The sequence below is a fragment of the Molothrus aeneus genome, chromosome 6 (assembly GCF_037042795.1).
Source record: "Molothrus aeneus isolate 106 chromosome 6, BPBGC_Maene_1.0, whole genome shotgun sequence".
NCBI lineage: Eukaryota > Metazoa > Chordata > Aves > Passeriformes > Icteridae > Molothrus > Molothrus aeneus.
In genome coordinates, this window is record NC_089651.1 from 48,433,016 (window position 1) to 48,457,746 (window position 24,731).

The 24,731-nt window shown below is 42.7% G+C and overlaps 1 protein-coding gene across 1 annotated transcript in view; it reads right to left on the reverse strand.

The window, feature by feature from the left end:
- Positions 1-17,834: 17,834 nt before the first annotated feature.
- SYNE3 (spectrin repeat containing nuclear envelope family member 3) overlaps positions 17,835-24,731 on the reverse strand; it is a 46,340-nt gene continuing 39,443 nt past the window's right edge. Inside the window, exon 18 of the mRNA XM_066551954.1 lies at positions 17,835-20,664. Within this exon, the coding sequence (XP_066408051.1) occupies positions 20,464-20,664 (201 nt within the window). The 3' untranslated portion in view covers positions 17,835-20,463. The remainder of the gene's footprint in view (positions 20,665-24,731) is intronic.

A 24,731-nucleotide genomic window follows, 5' to 3' on the forward strand; every position in this document is an offset into this window, starting at 1 on the left:
GAAGGCAACAGATCCCTCTTTACTGGCAGATTTCAGATTCTTTTATCCTCTTGTGAGTCCCTAATATCCTCACATTTCTTTTATATTAAGATTCTTCTCCTCATCCCTTCCACGTTTTTTCTTACAGGGCAATGCACACAGAACTTTTATCTGCTTTTGTCTGAGCTAAGCAAACTGATTTCATTTTTTGTACTACTGACAGCTGTGCGTGACACTCCATGGTTTTGGAGTGCATGGAAAATGAGGACTCCATCCCACAGATTATCTGTGACACTCTCAAGAATTAAAGTAAACACTGTTTTGCTTTGCTATTTCAAACAAAGGAAGAAATAGCAGCTGGTTTTGGCTGGTTGAAACAGAAGAGGTTTTTCACCATGTAATGGAATTTAAACACAAATGTTGCAGGCTGTGGTATAAAAGGGGCAGAGGAAATGGAGTCTGCCCCCCTCCCTTGGGAAGCATGCTCAGCCTCGTGTACATGCACACACATGTGCCCCAAAAGGGTTTCCCATGGCAACAGAGCAAATTAGAGATGTAAACTGGGAACTCAATTGCATCCAAGGTCAGCACATGGGGCCTTCAGAGGGTCCTATCAGACAAGTCCTCCAAACAAAAATATTTTAAAAATCAGATCATCTCTTATTCTGCAGATCACAGTCCACCCCCAGCTGCTGTCATTTGGCAGCCTTTTACTGAGTGAATGCCCAGCACTCTGGGGTTGCACATCTCTGGAAGGGGTCTGGGCTCCCAGGCAGGTGGCCCCAGACCTCAGGGACTCCCCTGCCTGTGGAACTGCCCAGCTTTTCCCACTGCTGCCTGCCTGCCTGCCAGGCTCCTCATGGGTGAGATCTGACACAAATGGGTGTAAAACCAGAAGCGATCCTTTTTCTGCCAGCTGCTGGCACTCCCACCTGCACTGCTCTGAGCAGAGAGAGCAGCATGGCATGCATGTCTGGCTGTGACTTCTGTCAGATTTCAGAGATGGTTTAGGTGCCAGAAAGTAAGTTCTGGCTTTCTTCTCTCTCCAACATCAAAAAATTTGCAGAAATGCAAGAGATGTCTGTGCTCTAACACAACTGGTGTGCATTTTTATGGAACCCAAGTTTTTCCTCAATATAGGCAAAGAAATCCAGGGCAATGTGACATCCAGACAGCAATAACAGGACACCTGTGTTCATGGTAGCTACCCTGAGTTACCAGCTTGATCCAACACAGCTCTCCAGGATGTTGACTTCCATTTTCCAAGGCTGGGAAGAAAGTGGTACCAAAGAAAACACATTTCTCCTCCTGCTCATCACAAATCTTTTCCTCTTGACCCTGTTCTTGTCATAATAAATCAAGCCCTTTTTGCTGTCATGGAGGAATCACCCAGCAGTGCACACACCAGCCATTCCCCTCCTGCATCTGCCAGCCCACAGGGTCCTGCACTCTGCCATGTGGGGTGAGCACAACACAGCAGTGCCAAACACACCACTAAATATTGTCTGGTTCTTTCTAATTGCTGCATTTAGCTCTTCCCACAGCAACACCAAGGTGATTGACTAGTGGTTAAAATGCTGTAAAAATAACTCAGACAGGGCGTGGCTTTTATCAAGGACAAATACAAACCATTTGTCACTGTCTGAAAGGGCACTGCACACAAGAGCAGGAAGAGCTCTTCTCAAAATGTGGCCCCAGGAAGACAGCTGTGGCCAAGATTGCTCATTCTGGGATGAAACCTTGTGGTTTGGGACTGCTCTGAAGCAAAAGGAGATACCCAGATTCCCCAGCTGCCCTTCCAGCACAGCAGGCAGGCACTAGCTGTGCTTAACTACTTTGATACAGAAATTTACCCTTACTCTCCATCAGACCTTGCCCTGTAGCTTTCCTGAAGCTTTGCCAGGTGCCCCTGGAGAGGACTGTGCTGCTGGCAGGCAGCTGCATTGCCCAGCACTGTCCAAGGAGGCTGGAGGCAGCCCAGGAGGCAGGGACACAGAGTGTGGGTGCCCTGAGGCAGTGGGCATGGACAGAAGCTGGTTTTGGTTGGTTTCTGCCTACAGTACAGCACTTTGAGGTGGTTTTGGAGGGAAAAGGGGTGTGACTGCTGGTTATAAGATCCCTGGGTGGGGGTTAGTTCTGCCAAACATCTGATGGAGACCATGCTCACAGGTTCCCTGCCAGCTGCCTGCACAGGGGGCTGGGGGCAGCTTCTGTGCAGCCTCTGGCTCCTCTGCAGGGAACTGGGCACTCCCCTGTGCCAGGAGCACTTTGTCCCTGCCAGTGCCATAAGGGAGCTGGAGAGCCAGGCACAGCAAGAGAGACAACGTGGAAGATCAGGAATTTACCATAAGGAATGTGACTCTTGATTGAGGTGTTATTAAAAAGTATCTCTAGATGTGATTATTAGCAGAAGGCACTTGGCTTTTCTGGTCAGTGGGCTGAGGAAACAAGCTGAGGTGTGGGCAGCAGTTCCCTGGCATGGCTGTGCCCCTCCAGGCTGATGGCTGTGCCCAGACTGGATCCTCACTGCCTGAGATGCTGCCTTGCTGCCTCCTCTGCCCTTGGAAACCCAGCATGGCTTCAAGGGTTGTGAACTTCATGAGATCCATAGGCAGGTCTGACTGCAGAGCCCTGCTCATCCCGTTATGCAGGTCAGCTCTTGGAGGTCTCACCTCAGCTCTACAGGATGGATGGATGGGTGGATGGGTGGATGGATGGATGGATGGATGGATGGATGGATGGATGGATGGATGGATGGATGGATGGATGGATGGATGGATGGGTGGATGGATGGATGGATGGATGGGTGGATGGATGGATGGGTGGATGGATGGATGGATGGATGGATGGATGGATGGATGGATGGATGGATGGATGGATGGATGGATGGATGGATGGATGGATGGATGGATGGATGGATGGATGGATGGATGGTTGGATGGGTGGATGGATGGATGGGTGGATGGATGGATGGATGGATGGATGGATGGATGGATGGATGGATGGATGGATGGATGGATGGATGGTTGGATGGGTGGATGGATGGATGGATGGATGGATGGATGGATGGATGGATGGATGGATGGATGGGTGGATGGATGGCATCAGCAGCACCAGGAGGCAGCTCCCATGTCCAGTGGATCACATGGCTGTGCCTGAGACTGTGCCTTTACTCCAGCCCTGCTTCTCATGGGTCTCCTGCAAGTCAGGCACCCACAGCTGGCCATGGAAAACATCATTTCCCCCAGTTCCTCTCCACTTATTTAAAGCCAGATTCCCAAAGTGTGAAATTGCCATTGCACCGTGAAATGAAGGAAAGACAAGGGGAGCTCTGGCAGTGACCTCCTGGGGAGAGTGGGATTTGCCCCTGGTTTCCCCTGTGACCAGAGACACCCATGACCCAGCTGGATGCAGAACAGCAATCCCAACCCTGTCTGGTGCCTACACAAAGGGTGTGTTGTGTCCTCAGGCTGCCACCTCTGTGCCACCCTGCCACTGGACCAGCCCTGTGCTCAGAGTCATGTGTGGCTCTATCCTTCCTGCCCACTCCCACTCCCACTCCCTGCCAGGTCCCTCCTCTTCCTCCTGGAACAGCATTTTCATCTCTGCTTTCCTCTTCTCATTTTTTAGAAAACTGCCACTTCATTTGTCATTTATAGTTTTTTGTTTTCTGTACATAAATTATATTATTCTTTGCTTTTAACCTTACTGCTGCATCTTTCCTTAATTTCCATTTTCTCATTTAGCCTTGGAAATTTGGATTTTGAATGATTTTTGGTTTTCGTTGAATTTGATTTTAGTTTTCTGGGACCAAATTGCCATCCTGTGTAAATTAAGCAACAAGCCAAAGCAATCAGCCACACTTCTCACCATCATCTCATTTTTTGAAGAGTAACAAGAAGGTCTGAGACAGAGGGGAGCCTACACTGGTTTTACTTACTAACCTTCTGCCTAGAGTCTGCATTCACCAAGACAAGCCTGGCACTACAAATTTCGATCATCATGGGTATCATTTTATATATATATATATATATATCTGCAGGTGAAGGTCTTGCTGCAGCACATTGATTTCAGACTGATGGCAAGGTAAGCTTCTCCTCCAGAGCCCTGTTTCTTCTCTTGCCTCCTTTTCACTTCTCTCTGCTCCAACAGAGCCCCCTAATTACTGTGTGGAGGAGAACATTTTCCTCCCTCCACCAGAAATCTCAATCAGATGTCTACAGAAAACAATTTTTAGAAGTTTGCAGCATTTCCCTCCTCTGCACAGTATCACTTTATGAAGAAACACACGACCTGGTGCAGAATGAAAACCTTTCTGTGGGTACCAGCATGACCTGCAGAGTAAACACAAACCCTGCCAGCTGCCATGGACCAAATTCATTCCTGCTGCAGCTTCAGTGACATCCTTGGAATTACTCAGGGAGGAAATCTGATGCTTACAGCCACACAACCCAATGGCTGTTCATGAGGATGTGTTACTAATTACAATTACTGAATGTTAACAGCACCACAGAATTATTGAGAGTGCCCTATATATAAAAAATATTTTTGTAGCAGCTAAAGTCGTAAATGAATGGGCTAATTTCAATTTAAAAGCAGAAGCCAAGGGTCTGCAAGCTTGCTGAGAGGCCTCTTGTGGTCTAACACAAATGAAGTAGGGGCTGCTGGCACTTGGAAAATGACAGATGAAGAAGAAAGGTAATTGCTAGTCCTGACCTGTCACAGCTGCTCCTTTGTGCACCAAGTCCAACTTCCCCTTACACTTCCAAGTTATCTACAGCAAATTTTCTTCCAAACTAAACAAAATCAGAGGCTTTTAGGAACTTAGAAATGTCTGCTTAATTTCAGTGTCGATAAGCCCCTGCTCCAACTCATTCTTAATGTATCAAAATTAAATGTTTTAAACATATTTATCTAGTTGCTATGGCTTTGCCTGGTGTGTCAGACACTTTATCCATCAAATATGACAATTGAATAATATTTTTACTTTTAGATATGGATCACAGATCCTTCTCATCATACTATTCCCTTCCCCCCTTTCCTGAGTTTTGAACTCACTGGAAAATCTGTTCCATAATACGGTGGGTAAATGAATTACAGTCACAGATGGCCTCTGGAGATTTCATACATGCTGCAATTCATTTATTCAGGAATGGAGAAAAAAAAAAAGAGACCCTTGTCTTATGAGGGTATTATCAGAGACAGCAGATCAGACACTGTAATGCTGCCTTGCACTCTGGATTTGACCCATTTCCTAAGCTTTTATGACTTGGCATTTACTATTCCTGGATTTAAAAAATTTTAAGACAAACGTCAAAATGATAATGAAATGATGAAATGATAAAATGCAAGGAACTGTGGCCATTACAATTTATTTTTACAGTCCTGAGTGAAACCATTGTAAGCTGTTGTACACAACATTGTATGTTGTACTACAACATCGTATGCTGTTGTGGAGAGGTGCTCGAGAACAGCAATGTTCAGCCCTGGCAATAGTATTTCAGCTAAAAGAACTTAATGCACAGATGACTGTTGGGATTTAGTCAAACCTTGTAGTGGGAACTGAGATCCTCTTAAGGAAAATGCTAGAAGAATAAGAAATATGATATAGAAGCCAGTATATAATGTTACTGCTGGGGTGTCTTGTTCATTGTAAGTCATAAAGCCTATTTGCAGGCAAGCATTTGGGTCAGGCCCCAGGACTCACTTCTGCCTCTGAATTCAGGCCAGCAACTATGGGAGAAAGAGATGGAGTGGTTGATGCATCAGCCATCAGGGAAATATTAATCCTGCAATAAATGCAAAGAACTTGCCACAAGAGTGGATCAGACAAACTCATTCCTGTTTGTGCAATGATTTAAAAATACTGCTATGTGGTCAAATGTAGCATGGTGATGTAACCATCTGCACTGCCACACTGCCACTCCATTGCAGGATCAGGCTGCAGCAGGCTGGAAGGAGGGACCTTTTATGTTGTCTTGTCTTGATCTTTACTCTGCTCTCATGAGACCCCACCTGGAGTCCCATGAGAGTGTCCAGGACTGTGTTCTGGAGAGAGTCCAGAGGAGGGACACAAAGATGATCTGAGGGCTGGAGCTCCTCTCCCATGAAAACAGGTTGAGAGAGCTGGGCTTGTTCAGCTGGAGAAGAGAAGGCTCCAGGAGGACCTTTTGGCACTTTCCAGTACCTAAAGGGGGCTTATAAAAAAAGAGGGAAAGGGACTTTTTATACGGAGAGATAGCAATAGAATAAAAGGTAATGTTTTTAAACTGACTGAGGGTAGGTTAGATATTAGGAAGAAATTCTTTACTCTGAGAGTGGTGAGGCACAGAAACAGGTTTCCCAGAGAAGCTGTGGATGCCCCATCCCTGAAAGTATTCAAGGCCAGGCCAGATGGGGTTTTAGCAACCTGTTCCAATGGAAGGTGTGTCTGCTTATGGCAGGAGTGGGGGTTGGATTGAGGTGATCTTTAAAAGTCCCTTCCAACCCAACCATCCTATGATTCTGAGAGAATTTAGCTCTTTCTAAGGGCCATTTCACACTTTCATTTCACCCTGCCATTAGGCCTCAGAGCTGACACAGCCCACTGGGTGCCCTAATGAAGATATTTGTCCAAATGCCAGACAAACCAGCCAACACAGCCACTGGAGTGGAACAGCATCGGCCAAGAGCCCTCGCTCTGTGCCTGACAATGCTTGGGGTTGGAAAGAAACCTCTCAAAACCTTCTTCAGCATGTCCACAGGCCTGAGGGGAGACTGCACATCCCCCAGGGGGAGTCCTGACCCCCTCCCCACCTCTGCCCTGGGGATGAAGGTCCCTGTGTGAAGCTGGGTCACCTACATCCATCCCTCTGGACAGAGACAGCACCTGCTGCTGAGATGCAGAGTGCCCACAGGAATACCCTCACTCATCCCCTTCAATGGGAGTTTAGGGAAGCAGGGGGTTAAAGTGTAGGCTGAATCCTCCCAGGGCTGCCATCCCCCTCCTTGTAAAGAAGCAGCAATTTAACAGACTTGTTGCCCTGAGGTTTAATGGATGGCTCTGGCTGCAGTGCTTGGGGACCCTCTGACAGGGCGCTGTGAAAGGGCAAAGGGGGACTAATAGCTGCTGTGTTTTCCAGCAGCCCCAGCCAGAGATAGCTCTGTGTATAGCTGACAAGCAGTCAACGTCTGCTCCCTGTCTCTGTTTGCACTTCATCGAGTTATCTCCTTGCAAGCAAAGAAATCCCAGCTGATTGAACAGCACATTCATCATCTGGATTTCCCCCATATCTTTTCCTGTATCAATGGTGCCATAAAAAGCCCACCAGAAAAGTCGACGGAAATCTGCTCTATCTTCCATTAAAAGCTTTTGCAGAGATCTGAAGTAAAGCAAAAAATCAAAACAAACCCCAAACTTTTTTTCCTCCCTGAGATGTCAATCAATGAACATTAAACAAAAAGATTAGTTCTGCTCTTATTTGTTTGTGAAACAAAAAGCATGAAATATTTAGCAGTGCTGTAATGAAAAGCAGATGGGAATAATGCTCCTTTCAAGGCCGCTGGTAAGCACCTCCTTTCATGCCACGGCAGCAGCAGGACGAGGCAGGCAGCCCATTAGGACAATTTATGAACTGGACTTCCACAGAGGGAGTTCTAGCAAGAGGTCCACAGCTCGTACAGAGCAACCCTGATAACATCTGTTAGGGTTATTCATTGAAGAGGATTATATTACAATCCCTCTTAATACTACGAGTGCTACAGTAAAACTGGATGAGCCTTCAGTTTCATTTGCTCCAGCAATATGTGTTTATCAGAGCATTTTTCTGAAGTTGGAAACCTGGGCTGCATTCATGGTATGTCACAGAGTGATGTTTAGAAAGCTTGAAATATTAGCCTAGAAAAAAACCCTCAGTCTCTGCTTTTAATCTCTCTTGGCTGTAGTGCTCAGCCTCTATGTGCAGCATCAACACACCATCAGCCTTTTTCCATAGAAAGCCACTCCCCATTAACTCTCCAGGGCTGAGATTGATTTTATTTAAATAGTTCTCACTCGCTAACCTTGCTCCATCCTTTATTTAAGACTTTGCTAATGATGTATTTTTTTCCCCTTAATTTACCTAAGCACATAATGAACGCTCACATCCGAAATGACCTCATTATACCAGCAAGGACTTTGTGTGGATACGATTTAGTGCACAGACATAAGGCAGAGAACTCTCTAAATGGAGAGTTTTTAAACATTCTGTAAAATCCCTGTTGACTACAAGCCAGGTTCTTACTGCTCTAAATTGACTTAGTTCCAACAGCTTCAATGAAGCTACACTGATTTACTCCACTTGAGGGTCTTACCCTATTATTCTTATTTATTGAACTTGCCACCTTTTGCTGTTACAACCTAAACTTCCATCCTCTAGCAGCAGGGTTGCTATCTAAAACAGGTGTTTCTGCAGTAATATATGACTTCAGAGATTTATAACTACCTGGAGTATTTCATTGTCCTCTAAAAGTGTTTATAATAATTCTTGTTGACTGTCCCAACTCCCACCAATCAGCTGTAAAGTTGTTTGCAGGCTGAACCTGATCAACAAAATATTAATTCCCCATACAAGCATGAGGTGTTTTATCTGTTCATAGGCACTTTTCCTCCCTGCTGGACAAAGGCCTTTCTTGGTCTCTGAACAGTGTCTGGGACAAAATGAAGTCCCAGGTTTTTTGCCGGTTCCAGAAGAAGAGGCCCGATATATACAAAGCAGGCTACTTTCTGTTTTTCCACAAAAAAACAAACTGCAAGATGAAAAAATGCATTGCAAAGGAAAAACAAAACCCAGAAATTCCTTTTGTGCACCAACTGTAGCCCTGATGGGAATGTGATGTGACTGTCCCACCACGACACTCTGCTCATCCTACAGCCCTGGCCTTGTTTCACCCTGCTCTCTCCTAGGAGGAATTCAGGCTGCTGCTCCAACCTTGACCCAGCTGTGATCAGCCAAATGTCTGCATTTGTACTTTTGGGGGCTTAGCAGGAGACAGCTCATAGGAAGGCACAAGATCACATGGTTCAAATGCCTGAGAGAAGTCAAAGACCTGCATAAAGCCCCGTGTGTTCATAAAGGCAACAGGGAACCTAACCCACAGGTTCACCAAAAACTTGTAGTGGTTTCTACTTGTCCAGAAATAACTGCATGTGGAGCCCTTTGATATCAGGGATACTGGCAGACCTTTTCTCATAAAGACTAAGGAAAGAAACCAGCAATTACCTGCTAATGAGAGCTGTGCACCCATGCACACACGCTGCAGTGATTGCTCTTCAGAGAGACCAGCAGTGCTTACACTAACAAACTGTTAGCTCACCAAATGTGATTGGTGTGAACTTCAAACCCAAGGTTTACAAAAAAACTCCCCTTTGTCTTACCAGGCTTGGGATTGAGGAGAAACCCACAGAAAGTGTCAGGGGCCAATGCCATAAGAAATCATGCTGAATCAGAATATGATTTAGCAAATTCACATCTTCTTCAGGTCCAGCAGAATTCTATTTAAATAACTTATAGAAAAGCTGACATCTTCTGTTAAATCTCAAAGGACTAGAATGAAGTAGATACATTTAGCACAGCCATCTTCCAGTGATACCTGAGCAGAGAGGCAGGGAGCAGCAGATTTTATCCTTGCTTCACTTGTTCTGGTTGTTTCTAGGTCAGCCCAAATACTCTGATGGTATGAAAAAAGCACAGCAAAAGTGTGCAGCCACCACCCAAAATAACCTAAAAGTCCTTAAAAAGAAATGCACATGTGTTTATTTACTGCACTATAACTGCAACATGAAATACAACTATATTTTCATTTCAAAAAAGGACACATGCAATAAAATACTCTGATTTTATAATCCAATTCAACACAGTTCATTGGTAACACTGAAGCATCACGGAACAGGCAAGGGCTTGGGGTGATGAATTTCCAGTCTCTTGATCCTACTTGCAAACAGCAAAGTCACATCATATTTTATTTATCATCAAGGGATAAACTTTTGGAATAATGGGGCTGGATCACAGAAGGTTCCAGCTGCCCCTTAACTCCCCTATGAGTCTTGAAGAATCAGATTTTTTTTATTTGGGAAATATGCTTTGACAAGGATGAAGAATAGACAGTATTTTCCAAGCAGAGAGCAGAAATCCTTCCATGTTATACCACAGCTGAGGTACAAAACAAGGGCCTCTGCTTCACAGGTGCAAAGAAGCCAAGGCTGTGAGTTACTTTAACTATTGCTCTGAAGAATGAAATCAGGCCATTTTCTGCAATATTTCACTGCAGCTTTCTATTATTTTCATCTGCTCATGGGGCTTAAATCAATTTAATCTGGCATTTCAGCTATGGAATAAATCCACAATACACAGGAGGAGTCCACAGCTCAGAAAAGAACACAAAAAGTTGTTCTGAAATACTCAAATCATAGCCTCTTAACTACTTAAAAGGCCCTGTTCTTCATTAGAAAAGGTCCTTATTCTATCATAGCTATTCACACACCACAGGCTCTTATTTTTAATATTTCCCATGAAGTTTCATGGGACTGATTTTCAAATAAGGTTCTAAACAGTGTAAAAAAACGACAAACTCAGGGCCCAAAATGGTACCATTTCTAGCAGAAACTCTCCTGACTTTCATCTGGCACTTTGAGGCAGTGTGACATAACACTGTCCAGCCTTTCAAAACAATGACCTGATTTCTTTCTGTACCTCTTGCGTGGCAGAACACTCAGGATGACTTAGCTCCAACAATTTACATAAAACATAAAGTCAGTCTTTTGATGCAGCTGCATTTTTATAGAATTACACAGAGTCAGTATACAGAAGCTTACAGCTTTTTGAGCTAATTCTAGCAAACAGGAGGATTTATCTATGAAAACAAAGAGTTCCAAAAGTACATGGAAATCTGTAGAGCAAAATATATATCTCTATATAATTTCCCAACACAAGCAATAGGCAGTTTAGAAAAATATGATTGTTACAGTTTTTCTGAACCAGAAAAGAAAGGATTTAAAAAATAAGTTCAGCTTTTCACAAAGCCATATCTTTAATAAGAAAATAGAGTGGTCCACATTTCCCTGAATAAGCCTGAAAGGTTAAAGAAAGGTCCAAGCAAAGCAAGGAGTTGGACTTGGACTTGATATCAGCTGTGATAACATGCACATGTCCAGAGACAGCTGCTTGGCTCCAGTATTGTTTACCTTAGAAACGAGCCTAATTTATCACAATTTTATTCAAAAATCATAAATAACATGACAAAAGTGGAACTGGTCCCCGCAAGGCAAATAATTATATTCATACAAGCAAAAAGTGACATCAATCCAGTTAGTTTCTTGTGACAGTTAAAAGGTATTTTGTACTCAACTGTTACACTGTACAGCACATGTATAAACACAGATTATTATTGCAGACTTTGCTATCAGCTACTATACATAAACTAGAAGAGATGTTCATGCTGTAATTGCCTCTAAGGTTTTTGTTCTACTTGAATATTAACATTTACAAAAACTGAAGTGGAGACCTGAATTCAAGCCAGGATTTCAACATGCAAAATGACAGGGTTCACAGGAAGGTTTTGGATCCTCCCATTACTGACATTTGGAAGTGGATAGGAGCTCTGAAGAATTTTAAAACCATTCATAATATGAGTTTCTCTTGTGAACAGCCTTTGGTTTTCCCTGTGCCCACAGGCAGGTGATCTAACATGGGACATGCTGGTGAAATTTAGATTCACATCAATAAACCTCCTGTTAAGGAGAATTCACATTTTAATTTCAGGTCACTTCTAAAAGAAGGTGGCAAAATGTACCTCAGAATTTGCTGATTTTTAAATTAGAAGCAGAGAACAGTTTGTTTGCAGAAACTTTGCTCCAGGCTGTTCTTAAAAACTATTTGATTTATCAGTTAGACCTTTTTATTAATTCTGTTCAATGTGAGAGCAAATCCCTTCATTTTGTCATAATTTTTGTGAAATATATGGGATATTTACTCACCCTATATGGAAGTCTTAGCACATTTCTTTACACTTTCTTCTAGCTTGAAACTAAACAAAAGCACAAAAACTGATGGAAGCAAGATTGATGGAGTGTTGGTGAAGGGATCCACAACTGTTTAAAATCCAGGCTTATGAATTAAATTGGGCCCAAGACAGCCCACTGCTCTGAGGAGGGAGGACCTCTGCAGGGGCACTGGACATGGGTTATATTGCCAGTGAACAACAATGCAGCTTCTGGGTCTCCTACCACTTTTCAGTGTCAGTGGAGAGTTATGTCTTATGAAAGGCAATGACAGAAAAATGCAACACCTGCATTATTGCTTGTGTAATTGCTTCACAGTGGTCCAGTACAGTCAAGTAAACGAATGAGAAGAAGGTCTGCTGCTGAAAGGGAAGCTCTGAGGCTGGGCAGATGGAGTGTGCCCTCCTGGAATCACCCGGTACACTCAGTTAACACAAATTAAAAGGGAAAAAAAGCTGAAAGACTCACACTGATCAAAGGGAAAATATCTACTGAGGCAAAAATTACCATCAGAGTCTTGGAGCAAGACAAAGGTGTGTCTTTTGCCTTCCAGTCAAGCTCATGTACAAAATGGAGGCTGGAGTTTGTTTGCATGAAGCACATGCAACCACCTTCAGCAGCAGCCAGTGTTCCAGCACTACCTCCCAGGTTAAATTCTTACAGGGTTTGATCTGGGAATGGGCTGGAAAAATCATCTTGGGTGCTTTTCACCCTAAAGACTGAAACTCAAACTCAAAGCTTATTAAATCTCATCAAAGTTCATTACAACATGTACCTCTAAACTCTTCCAGCTTCCCTTTAAGACATGGTTTCTCTTAAAAGTTGCACTTAAAACGTTAAGTAGAGCAAAAATTATGCTCCCCATTACCTACATGTATATATACACATACATATACATACATATATATATATATATATATATATATATATATATTTCATGGCAACAGAAAGTACCATACGCAGGCATTCATTCATATCTGCAGTGAAACAAAGTCTATGGTGTTCAGTGCTTATTAGACTTGACAAAAGAAATAATTTGATTTAGGTGGGAATTACTTCAGGAGAAATAACAGCTCCAACCCCCGAGTTCCAGAGGGAGGCCTCCCAGCAAAGTGCTGCTGAGGGCAGTGGCACTGCTCTCCAAACTCCCTCTCCCTTTTAACACACAGCTTTTCATGGAGCAAAAAGGAGCTCAAATAAATGGCTTGCTATAGGGCTTGATAAATGAGTTGTGAAACCAGTTTGTTAAAAGCAATCATTTTCCTTTTCTTTCTTTTTTTTCCTCCCAGGTCAGAAAAAGGGGTTCTGGCTTATTTAGGGTGTATAACAATGACAGTGGAACACTCCTGGCAGCTCAAGGGCACAGACCCTGGCTGAGCAGCACCTGGCAGCTCTTACCCCAGCAGTGACAATGAGAGGGTAACAGAGCTGCAGCTGAACCACCAGCCCTCTGTACTGACTGAGGGGCAATTTTCTGCACACAGAAATTGGATTACACATCAAAACCTGCTTAGAGAGGTGAAGAGAAAAAGGCTCTGAGCAGGCTATGAACAATGCTAATAGTGAAGCTTTCATTATTAATAATTGTTTGTTCAGTGGCAGCCTCACACTCCTGTCTGCAGATGTGACTATTAAGGGCAGTTCCTGAGCCAAAACTGAAGGCAGATGTTGGCAGTCCTGGCCAGGAGACTTGGAAGAAATGGCTGGCCAGGACTGGAGCCCCCCAGTTAGTGATGAAGGCTGGTTTGACACAGGGGACAGCAGAAACAGACAGAGCATCTGCAGGAGGAACTGTGATGGGGGAAGAAATTACTGGATTTTAAACTTATTGAAACTGGACCAGATTTTTTCTCTAGGTATTGAGGAAGAACAGCCACTGGAAACACTTAAGGTGATAGGAATGACCTAGGCTGTGGAAGAACTACAACAGGAAAAGAAGAATAAAATATTCGGATAATTTACTTCGGAAAGGAAGCAAAGCCAAATCTCCTCTGCTCTCATAAAAGAAGAAAAGACAAAACATGGCCTGGAAAGGGTAGTGCTGGTCTTTCTGCTTCCTTGGATTTAGCACAAAGTGGCCAAAAGAAGGAACATCAAACCATCCCCACTCCTCAAACAAAAGATTTCTGATCCAAAACCAGTTCAGGGGAATGCCTTTATCACACAACTTGGAATAATGTGGAACTCACTGGTGTAAATGGCTCTGAAGCCAGAAAGCCACTAGCATTCAGTAAGGCACTGAATAGGCTTGCCCCCAAAATCCAGAAGACTAAAAACAAGCTGATATTTACTTGAAAAGGAACAGAAAAAGTCCCACCTCAGTTCTACAATGCATCTCTGCCTCCTGAGGATTGAGCAGAGACCATCATGACTAGCTTTCCATCTATAACAGCATTTCCTGTATCTTTTCCTGGAGCATCAGCACCCACCACATACCATTAACCTGTCACTGAGGGGTTTAATTTAGCAGTTTCTTCTGCATTTAATGAAGAGAAAAAAACACTTCCAGTGCTCAAATCTCAGCTCAAGTGAATCACCCTGAGGGGAGCCTCCTTCCACAGCCAGGCACATGAAACTGAACTGTGCTGACGGCCGCTGTCAAATTCTGTGCGGCAGAGCCCTGGGATGGCAAAGCCCTTGTGCCTGTGTCATTAGTCCTGGACTGCTCTCCTTGTGCCAGACCTGTGAGTTCCTCTTGCATGGAGATATCAGGCTGCCCTTGGAAGAACTAATGTTTCCAGCTGCTTCCACTGGGGTGCTGCACCTTGAGCTGTGCAGTTTCACCTTACCCTCACTTTACTAGGAGGATGGCTCTTTTCTCACAGGTACGATGAGGCAAAATCTGGCATTTGCTGAAGCAGGCTAGGGAACAGAAGTGCCATTTAGGCTACAGTTTGAACTGATATATTCCTGATATATATTCCTTCTTTTCCAGATCTACTGATAACTCTCTGGTAGGCACATATTCATATTTTAAATTGGACAGAAAAGAGATAATAAAAAAACCAACTGTGTGACAGATTATTCCCTCCTACTTTGGTTTTTGAAGGTTTTCTGTTTGGTGGTTGCTTTTGGGGGGTTTTTTGTTTGGTTTTTTTTTTTGTTTGTTTATTTTTTAAGCTAAAGAATCTTTGTTTTGTTTTACCATTTAACAAGTGCAACATGATCCCACAATTTTTAAATAGACATGTACAAATCAAAATGCCTCGTGCCTAAAACATCCTGCACTTACCCAAAACCTACATAAACCTGTTTATATTCCAGTATAACCAATAGATATCTTCTGTTAAATATGGCAAAAGTAACAAGATTGATTTCTCAATGAATCATACTGCCTGCACCAGAAATATTATCTTTAGTATTTTAATAAACTGGTTTTGGAGAGTTGCCAACCTCTGACAGATAAATTAATGCAATAAACTGGTAATGGCTCAGAGCAGGTCAGTGTCTGGGAGCTGCTAAGAACATCCTCAACAGCCCCCAGCAATTCTGGAAGAAGTTACTATAGGTTCTCTGGACAAATTGTGTTTTCAGCTGCACCCTAGCAAATGATACTGTCCATGGGGTAGTAAACCCTCCAAAAGCAGCTCTTACACCCAGCTGGATATATAACCTATGACTTGAGAGATATCTATGATGCCTGGCAAAGACATTTTTATTGGGGGTTTTATACCAGCATTTCTTGAAAGGGAAAACTATTTTTCTAGTTTCCTATGGTGGATAATTTAGTTTCAGTCTGTAATATTCAGTTATTCCAAAAGGCTTTGTTTGGCCTGGGAATCTCTGTCACACAGCAGATTTGGTTAGTTTTTTTTCCCTAAAGAAAAGAGGACAATGTACTATCTTGTGTCAACACAAGTTAAAAGAATTATTGTACATGAACTCACTCTTCAAATCTCTTTAGTGCTAATGAGATGCGTATGCACACACATCAAAGTAAAACATTCCCTATTTAATATTGAAAAGGACATCAGATGTAGCAAACTCTAGAGCAGCTAAAGAGAAAGTACTGTTTCTTCTGATGTGCAGAGATCACCATGTGTCTGTCTAGGAATAGCCAATTTTTGGAGACATTCTTCTCTCCAAGGTCTACAAATACTCCAACAAAAGGATTAAGGAGAAGCATAGAGCCATTCTAAAAGCTGTCCAAATTATTCAGTGATCACTAGGTGGTTTTATTAGTTAGTCTAGTAGCTTTATTTACAGCCTCAAATATTTGAGTCTTCTAAGTTGTCAGTCAGCACAAATAAAGTAGCACTTGGTAGAAATCAGGACTGCTCTGGAGATTGAGTGCTAGCAGAGGAATACAACATTTCTAATGTATGTGCTTAAAACTGAAGATCTTTTTCATACATACAGGGATTTCTGGAGAGGGCATATATAAATAATATTTAATACCATTTAAATTGCTGGCTGGAATCAGAGAAAGGGCTGTTAATAGACATGGGGCACAATAGCAATTTTCTACCTCAATGTATTGCTACCATGGAAAATTCTCTGGAAAGCATCAGGCTTCAAAATCAATTGCAGTTTACAAATGAGGCTTGCTTCCATGCCAGAGGTTGGGTTTGGAGTGCCTTTGGGTAATGCCTTGCTGTAATGCATGGGCAGTGGAGTGCAGGATTTTGCCTTCAGCACGTCAGGGTCATTAATGTGGTCAGGCAGCTCCTGGGTGCCACAGTGCAGGCAGGAGCTGGGACAGAGCTCTGTGAACAGGCTGGGGGGCTGCAGGGAGTGTAGGCCAGGTGCACAAATCACTCACAACCCCAAACACACTCCATGTGTTTCAGAGGCTTTTAGCACCCTTTGACTGTGGCTGGACCGGCACTGGGGCAGAACAGTGAAAGTCCTCAGCTGCAGACACATCCAGGGCTCTGTGCATCCCATGCTTTGGCAAGAGAAGGCTTAAGGCAGTGGCCCCAGTCTGAACCTGAGCTATAACACATCTCAGTTACATCTGGATGTCAGAGATGTATGAGCTGGGGATTTTATAGGCACAAAAGTGAGCATATCACCACCAAATCATCTGTGAGCAAAGATGAGAAACTGTGCTCAAGATTTTAAGGACTGGTTTGGAAACCAGTCCTTAAAAACTAAATCCTTTGGATTTAGTTTGTGTTTTGAGGAATCTGATCTTTGTACAGTTTCCTGGAAGCTGGACTCATTATTCCAATTACTGACTTAATATTTACACACACTTCCAGGAATCAGTATTGCAAGCTTTTCAGAAATAAAAAAACCCACAAGAGAATAAAAACAAAAGTAAATTTTGCATTTACATCTCAAGCTTACTTTTGTGATTTTCTTCTTTCTTTCTTTCTTTGCCAGAAAAATCTCACACCTGCCTTGGACAGGTGAGGTAAATGATATTATGGAAGACTTAAATTGTTTTCAGTGATATGAACAATAAAGTCCTGTGCTTTGGATAGTTTTCATTGCAAAGAAGTAGAAATATTCATCACTTCTGTGAGATATTCAGATTATTTAAGTTAATGAGAATGGATTGACTGAGATTTAAAGTAAAACTTTCCAAGATTACAGACAGGGGACTCACAGAATAAACTGATTGCAAACCCAGAAGCAAGAGTGTGTTTCTAATTTAGTTGTTTGGCTCTTTTTTTTAAAACCTGCCACCACACTGAAACATCAAGGTGATGATGCAGTTGTTCTTGTAAGATCTTCTGTGCAGAATTTTTTTCTCCCTGTTACACACTCCCAGGGTGTCAAATGCATTTGTGAGCCCATACAAATCACCCAGATCAGAAAGGCTTGGCAGAAAGAAATCTGATGTGAGATTTTGTGCTTTCACAGAAAAAAAAATTTCCATCTCCCTACTGACTTCCATTTGCAGTTTTATTTTTCCTCATTATTTTTACTTTCATCACCTGGATCAGATCAGCAAAACCCAGAGAACTGCAATGTAGCTACATCACAGAAAGGTGTGTGCACACCTACACACATCCACAACCACACAGAGCAGGTTTTGTTACTGCCCCTCTTCCCCCACACTTCTTTTCTAAAGGAAGATTTAATTTGATGTGGGGATGTGTGTGATGATTAACTCCCTGCTGGGCAGCCACAGGGGTTTCTTCCCCCAGGGCTGGCAGCAATTTTTAGAGGAATGTGCATGGCACTTGCACTGCTAATCAGGAGAGCAGGAGGTATGTCAGGAGGAGGGAGCCACCAGAAAGAATGGCTGCAAGGAAGGAATTAATATGCCCCATTCTCTGACAAATTATAGCTCCTCTCCATCTGGCTCCTTCAGGAAAGAAATCACAGGTCTTCCTTCACTTCCCAAAGTGAATGTCTTATTGCTCAGCATACCTGGACTCTGCTCACCTTTCTGCTTCCAGTCCCTTCTGCCTGCTCTGAGAGCTCTTCTGCTTTCTCCTGACAGCCAGGATTTTAACCCACATCAGCTCAGCTCCTGCTCCATGCTCCCCTTGCACTTTGAGTGATACCTGCAGCATCCCTGCTGTCTCTCCTTTAATTTCCACTCTTTACATTTTTAGCAGACTTCTGGCATTTTAATCTATCAAACACTAGCAAACCCAGTATAGTCAGAAACATTAGGAACACAGTGACAGAGTCCTGGTGGTGGAACAGTCTCCTCAGAACACGTAGAAGCCCTGTTACTCACCCCATTTTAAACCTTGAAAACTGAAGAAAAGCTGTTTAATGTGTAATATTACCAACAGTGTAGAAGGGAAGGGGAGCCAAAAGGATTCTGAGATTTTTTTCCTCCACAGAGCCTGTGCTCTTGTCCTGTGTGTTAATTGTGACTCTTTTTCTAAGGTTTTACAAATTGATGGACACCTCTCCTCTCTATGTTCTGCTGCTCCTCTTTCACACTGCCTGCTCTCCTAATCCTGTGCCCAAACTGAGCTCCATGCTGTTTTGCCTCCTGATTCTACACATGCGTGCTTCTTGAACAGAACTTTAATGATTTTGTTAAATAAGTGCCTTCCTCCTTCAGTCTGTTAGCTGCAATATTATTTTAGACCTTATACAGAAAACAATACCAAGTACCCCATACTGATACACAGAAGAGAAATTTCTCCTGCAACAAAGCCAGGAGAGGGAAAGTAACTGTTTCTTCTGTTATTTTTTTTCAGGATTACTACTGTAGCTAAAACCATGAGACAATAAGGGATAGCTCTCAGAAATGGCATAAATTTTTAGAAATTACCTTTTCTCCCAGGAGTCAATTAGGTAAAACACCACTAAGAATGGCTTCATCCCTCTGAAGTGAGAACTGCTTTTACATTAAAGGCAATGTATAATGTACATTAAAAAATTGATAAATTAGACATAGGCTTAGGTAAATAAATGACAAGTTGCCATAATTTTAGAATTTAGATTACACAGAAATCTATGCTTGACTGTCGTTGATACAATCAGTTTACACAATTTCAATAAACCATTAATACAAAAGAATTCTAGGTAGGAATCTTTCCAGGGTGGTATTATTAAAGTATTTCCAACTTTTGCTTTACTGACACTGAGCCAGGCTGCATCCCACTGTTCAGGCTTTATAATCCGTTACCAAATGCCTCTTTATAAAGTAAAAAACCCAACAAACCAAACCACAAAACCCCACAAACACAAAAATTTAACAAAAAACCTACTCTTTTTTATACACAAGATTGGTGATACAAGGTTTTGTTCAGTGCTCACAAATTTGTTCAGAAAATTATGATCTGATTTTAAAAGTTCTCCTGATAGAGAGATGCTAAAAAAATATATTCTTTTTTTATCTAGTTTTCTTCCCACTGTATTCCACCTCTCCTGATTCAGGTGGGCTGGAAAATACAGTAATTGGAAAAGAAATCTTGTAAAAAATAAGAACAAGAGGAGGTCCACTCCCACTCCTACTGAAGTCAGTAGAAACATTTCTATTGGCTTCTGCAATCTCTGTATCCAGATACTGAAAAATCAGCTCAAGATTTCAAAGAGAAAAGTCCAAATCTTCCTTGGGCTGAACATCAACCACTCATGATTCTATGTGCGTGCTCTCCAGTTTACACTCTGGTGCATGACCTCATGTTCTCGTACTTGCTCTGACTTCAGTTGCAAACCAAAATCTGATGTTAAAAATCCCCCAGAAAGTCCCACAACAACACCATCCTTCAGTACTGCTTGCTGAAAGATGGCAGAAACATTGCAGAATTATCTCTAAACAGTGGATGAGTGGATGGTGGCTGCTAGTTTGACCACAGATATGCATTTATATATATATATGTACATACATACACAAACACAATCTCTATATACATATTATAATTACAATAATAAAAAAATTGTAAAAATATTAATTTTACTCAAATACCTGATTAAAGTGATTAATCTTAAGTTGCATTATGTGATGTATCCCGTTGGCATGTGTTAGAAGCCCTAAAAACCTACATGAGCTGCAGTTAAAACCAGAGTTCTGCCCTTCGGCCGTCACCTGGTGCCGTGCCCAGGGGTTATGTTGGGGGTGGGCCCTCGTATCTCAGCATCAGCTTGAAGGAGCGAGCAAAGTTGTTGGCCAGGGTGCAGCTGTGGCTCTCTCTCTCTGCCAGGGGCAGCAGGAAGGCCAGGAGCAGGAGCAGCAGCAGCAGCAGCTGCAGGGGAAGCGCTGCCCGGCGCACGCGATGCAGGAACGAGCACGCGCCTCCAGAGCGCTCCTGGGAAACACAAAGCAAAGAGCAGCTCAGAAAAAGACATTGCTGGGGAGGTCTACTTCAAATACATCAAACTGCCAGGGAGAAGGTTAGAAACAGCCCCTCTTGTCCTTGGCCTAGGACCCAGCCTGGGTGCTGGGCACACCGAAGGTGACTGAAGTTAATTATGTCTTTTAGGAGAATATTTCAGTATTTTCAAGAATTCCCTGCTGAAAACTGTTGTTTTCTAGAAGGAAAACACTGTTGACATTCTAGAAATTTTCTAGAATTGCTTCCAAGCCCATTTTCCAAAGTGGTGGTCACACATGCTCATGCCCAAGGTGCAGAGTGGTCCCCTCACCAGCCACCATACAGTGCAGAAGGTCTGTGTTTGCTGCTCTCCAGTCAGTACAATGAGAGTGCTGGTGCCTGGAAGAGAGGAGCAGCTTCTGCTCTTGGCCAACACAAAGGAACTTCATTTGCAGCTCATCCAGCCCCTGGGCATCTGCCCTGCAGTACCATGCACTGGCTTTGGGGTCTGCAAGACTGGAGCTCAGAAAAAAGGCCCCACAGTGCAGCCTGCCTCAGCATGCCTTATACCTTACCAGGCCCAGATTAAAACTTTATGTGATGCAAAGCAATGAGAGAAACACAACATTGGTAGTGAAGGAGACATTAAAGCCACATGTATTTCTGTGCAGCCCTTGGGGACACACACAAAGGAGTCCCATTTTACCTTGCTCTGTACTGCTGCAAACCTAGAGTAGGTCAGTTAACCTCATAAATTTAATCTGGTTTAGCATGACCAGGAGAGAATATATCTATGGCTACAGAATTCAGAAAAGATTAATTAAGAAGGGAGATTTGCACTGGCAAGATTCCTGGGTAACTCCTGCCAATGAGCTGAACTGTGTGAGTTTCCAAAAAAAAAAAAAAAACACTCTTGAAAAGAAATCTGATAAAAAGGGCTCAATAACCCACTTATTTAATCAAACTAGGATTTATGCAATGAACATAAATACAGTTCTTAATGAGCTACATTAGGTACCAGCCTACATCATAAATGTCAGAACAGAACATCCACTGGAGAGGGGCCCACATTTTCCACAAAAGGAAATTAATTTATTGTGTTCAAGTCACAGGCAATGTCAGTCCTGCAGCAAAATTTGGGCTTCTGCTCACTATGGGGTGTTTAATAGGCAATGCCTTTGTCCCACTATAGCACTGCTGCCTTTTTCCCAACCTGGAAATAAAATTTGAGATAATTTTGATAAGAAGGTAATATAATGAACATAAACTATCCATGGGAAACACCAGCAAAGAAGATATGGAGGAGATTGATGGTAGAAGAAAGTAATTATCCCTTTTGCTATTTTTAATGATCTCTTCCACTGCTTTCTAAATTACTCAGTCCCTTGTAACTCCATATAAATGCCTACAGAATTAATTACAAAAGTAAATATACAGCTGCAGTTACACATCACGAGACAGGTGTGCTGCAAAATCCTTCTGTTGTAGTTGGTTTGCTTCCATTATATTGAATGGCTGGTGAGATTTAATTATTGTGTCAGGCAGATGTAGAGGCAGCAGAGCAACAGCTGCTTGCTCTATCATTTCTGGCCCACAGTACCTGGGTTGTAATTTGTTCCCTGAGGCCAAGGAAAACTCAGGTCCCTGGACACTGGAACTGTCAGTGGATAAAGTCTACATGCCAGGTTGTGAGTGGGACTGACTTTGAGCACTACTGGGCAAGTTCCCTGGGTACAGTAATTATTTACCCATGAAATCAAAGCTTCACCAACCTGGCTGCCCCACAGATATCACCTGTTCCTACTGTGACCTGCTCTCAAAGTACAAGGCATAAGTGGCTGTACTAATGAGAATTTCCCTTCTCTAGTCCAGACCTGAAATCCTTCTCCCCCCCTGGCTATCACCTGCCTAAGGGTTGAACAAAGCCTGGAGGGTCTTCTGTGTTTACAGTCAATGCTAAATCTATTGTGCACAAGAGCAGAGCCACAGCTCTTGGCTGGAGCTCTCTGGGCTTGTCTCTGTAATGTCATGGATCAGCCACTTCTTGGTGTGTTCAGTGTAAATCAGTGCACTGTCATCCACAGTTCTGTCCTCATTGACAAGGATTTCTCATTCTTAATTCTTCATTACATCCATAATATGCAGCAGTATGACAAATACATTTATCAGAGTGGCCCATCTATAAGGAAAAAGACCCTTGCCAGGTTCCAGAATCCATGAGCAAGTTTGTTTGTAGATATGAACAGCTGGAGTTCTGTCAGTCGAAGATCCAATCTGAGTTAATTCTGCATTGGGACGATTCAAGCCATGCTCTTTGTCCTACCACTAAGGCACAGTAAGTCTTAATGCTGATGTTGTTACAGGGAAGGATCCTGAGAGTTCAATAGTTCATTCCAACTGTAATCCTCAAAAATGTTCTCAGAAACTAAACTGGGACTTAGAAATCCACCTCTCACTGACACAGTTGTGAGGACCACCAGTCTTCCTAGCAACACCTAAAACGTCTGTTTTACTGCTGTCAATCCTCTAGAATTGGTTTTGAAAGTTATTTCAGTCTGAAACTATTCTTTCATTGCCAGGCCAGCTGCAACACATGTCCTCCCTGTTACATCTTTCTGCCTATGAACTGCTGTGAAATGTGAGAGTTTCCAGTTGTGCCTTGTCTCTGTTCCTGCCACAGCCCAGGCAGCAGATATCTTATGGTCACTCAGGCCTGGCACTGCTTTCCTGTGGTGACCACACTGCCAGTTAGCCACTGTTTTTCATACCCTGATTTTTCTACCAATCCAGCATTTGATTCAGAGCAGTTCACTGACTCTGCTTTGACTTCTATAGCAAAGACTATTAATAACTCAAATAACATTTCAATCTCATCCCATTTCTCAAAGTGCCTTGCTTTTAGATACACTGGAAGAAGGTGTAAAATAGTATTGCTTTTCACAGCTCATCCTCCAGAAAGAATTAATGCAAAATGGATTTATTAACAAGCTCTCATTTGCTCTTTGAGCTTTCTGCAGAGGAGGATACTCAAGCTAACCATAGCAGCTCCTGGCATTAGAAAAATCTGTGGAGAGACAGTTACCTTGGGGCAGAACTTCAGAGAAGGGGAAATATTTTCTCTTTATCTGCTGCTTCTCTCCCACCTGCTTGCTGGGTTTATAGGTATTTGTGTTCAAAGAACTTTTGTCTTCAATACCCAGTTTCTCTGTTGTGTTTGATCACACAAAAAGGTCCGAATGTTGTATTTTAGACTCCATTTGTTGTCATGGGAATGACTCAGCTATAGCAAACATAGTATTATGATGCCTCTGCAGGACTGAAAATGAGGCCCACAGGAGCTGTGAGGGTTTGGTGTTTTCAGCAAATTTGCAATGATAAACCCTTAATAAATTAGGGCCTCAACCTGCACACACTGAAATCCACAGGAGATTTATCATTAATTTCAGTGTCTGCTGTGGGATTATGCACAGGAACAACTAAATAAAGTCAGGATCAGGAACTACTTGTCTGTGGAGGTCAGCAGGTATCTTACAAATGGATTCATTAGTTATATGCCCAAGTTGTTGTGACATGAAACCTACATTAGTTCCATTGCTTTATGTTTGCTGGAACAACTGGTGATTTTTTTTTTTTTTTGTGGAATATATAATTTCCAAATGAGATGGAAGGTTGATGATGAGAAAGATGAGAAGGTTGGAACCACAACCCTTGCTACACAGTGGAATTTCCCTTTCCCAATCACTCCAGCTACTGGCATCAGTACAGCTGCCACCCAGCACCCACAGTGCCTGCAGTGCCTGTGTCAGATATAGACTCTCCTAAATATTCTGAAATCAAATCTTCCTCTGAGAAAAACTGGCAAAGCTCCAGTGAAGTCAACAGAATTTTAATTCCCACCATCTTAGAATAACAGTTGGAATACCTGGGTATTGAGCCAAAGTGTCAGAGATATTTTTGAAACACACATGGAAAAGGAATAGGTTGGCATTTAAAAGGAAAATATACTTTTCAAGTTCACCATCAGGAGTAAATGTCCTCCCCCTTCTCCCTCAAAATACCAG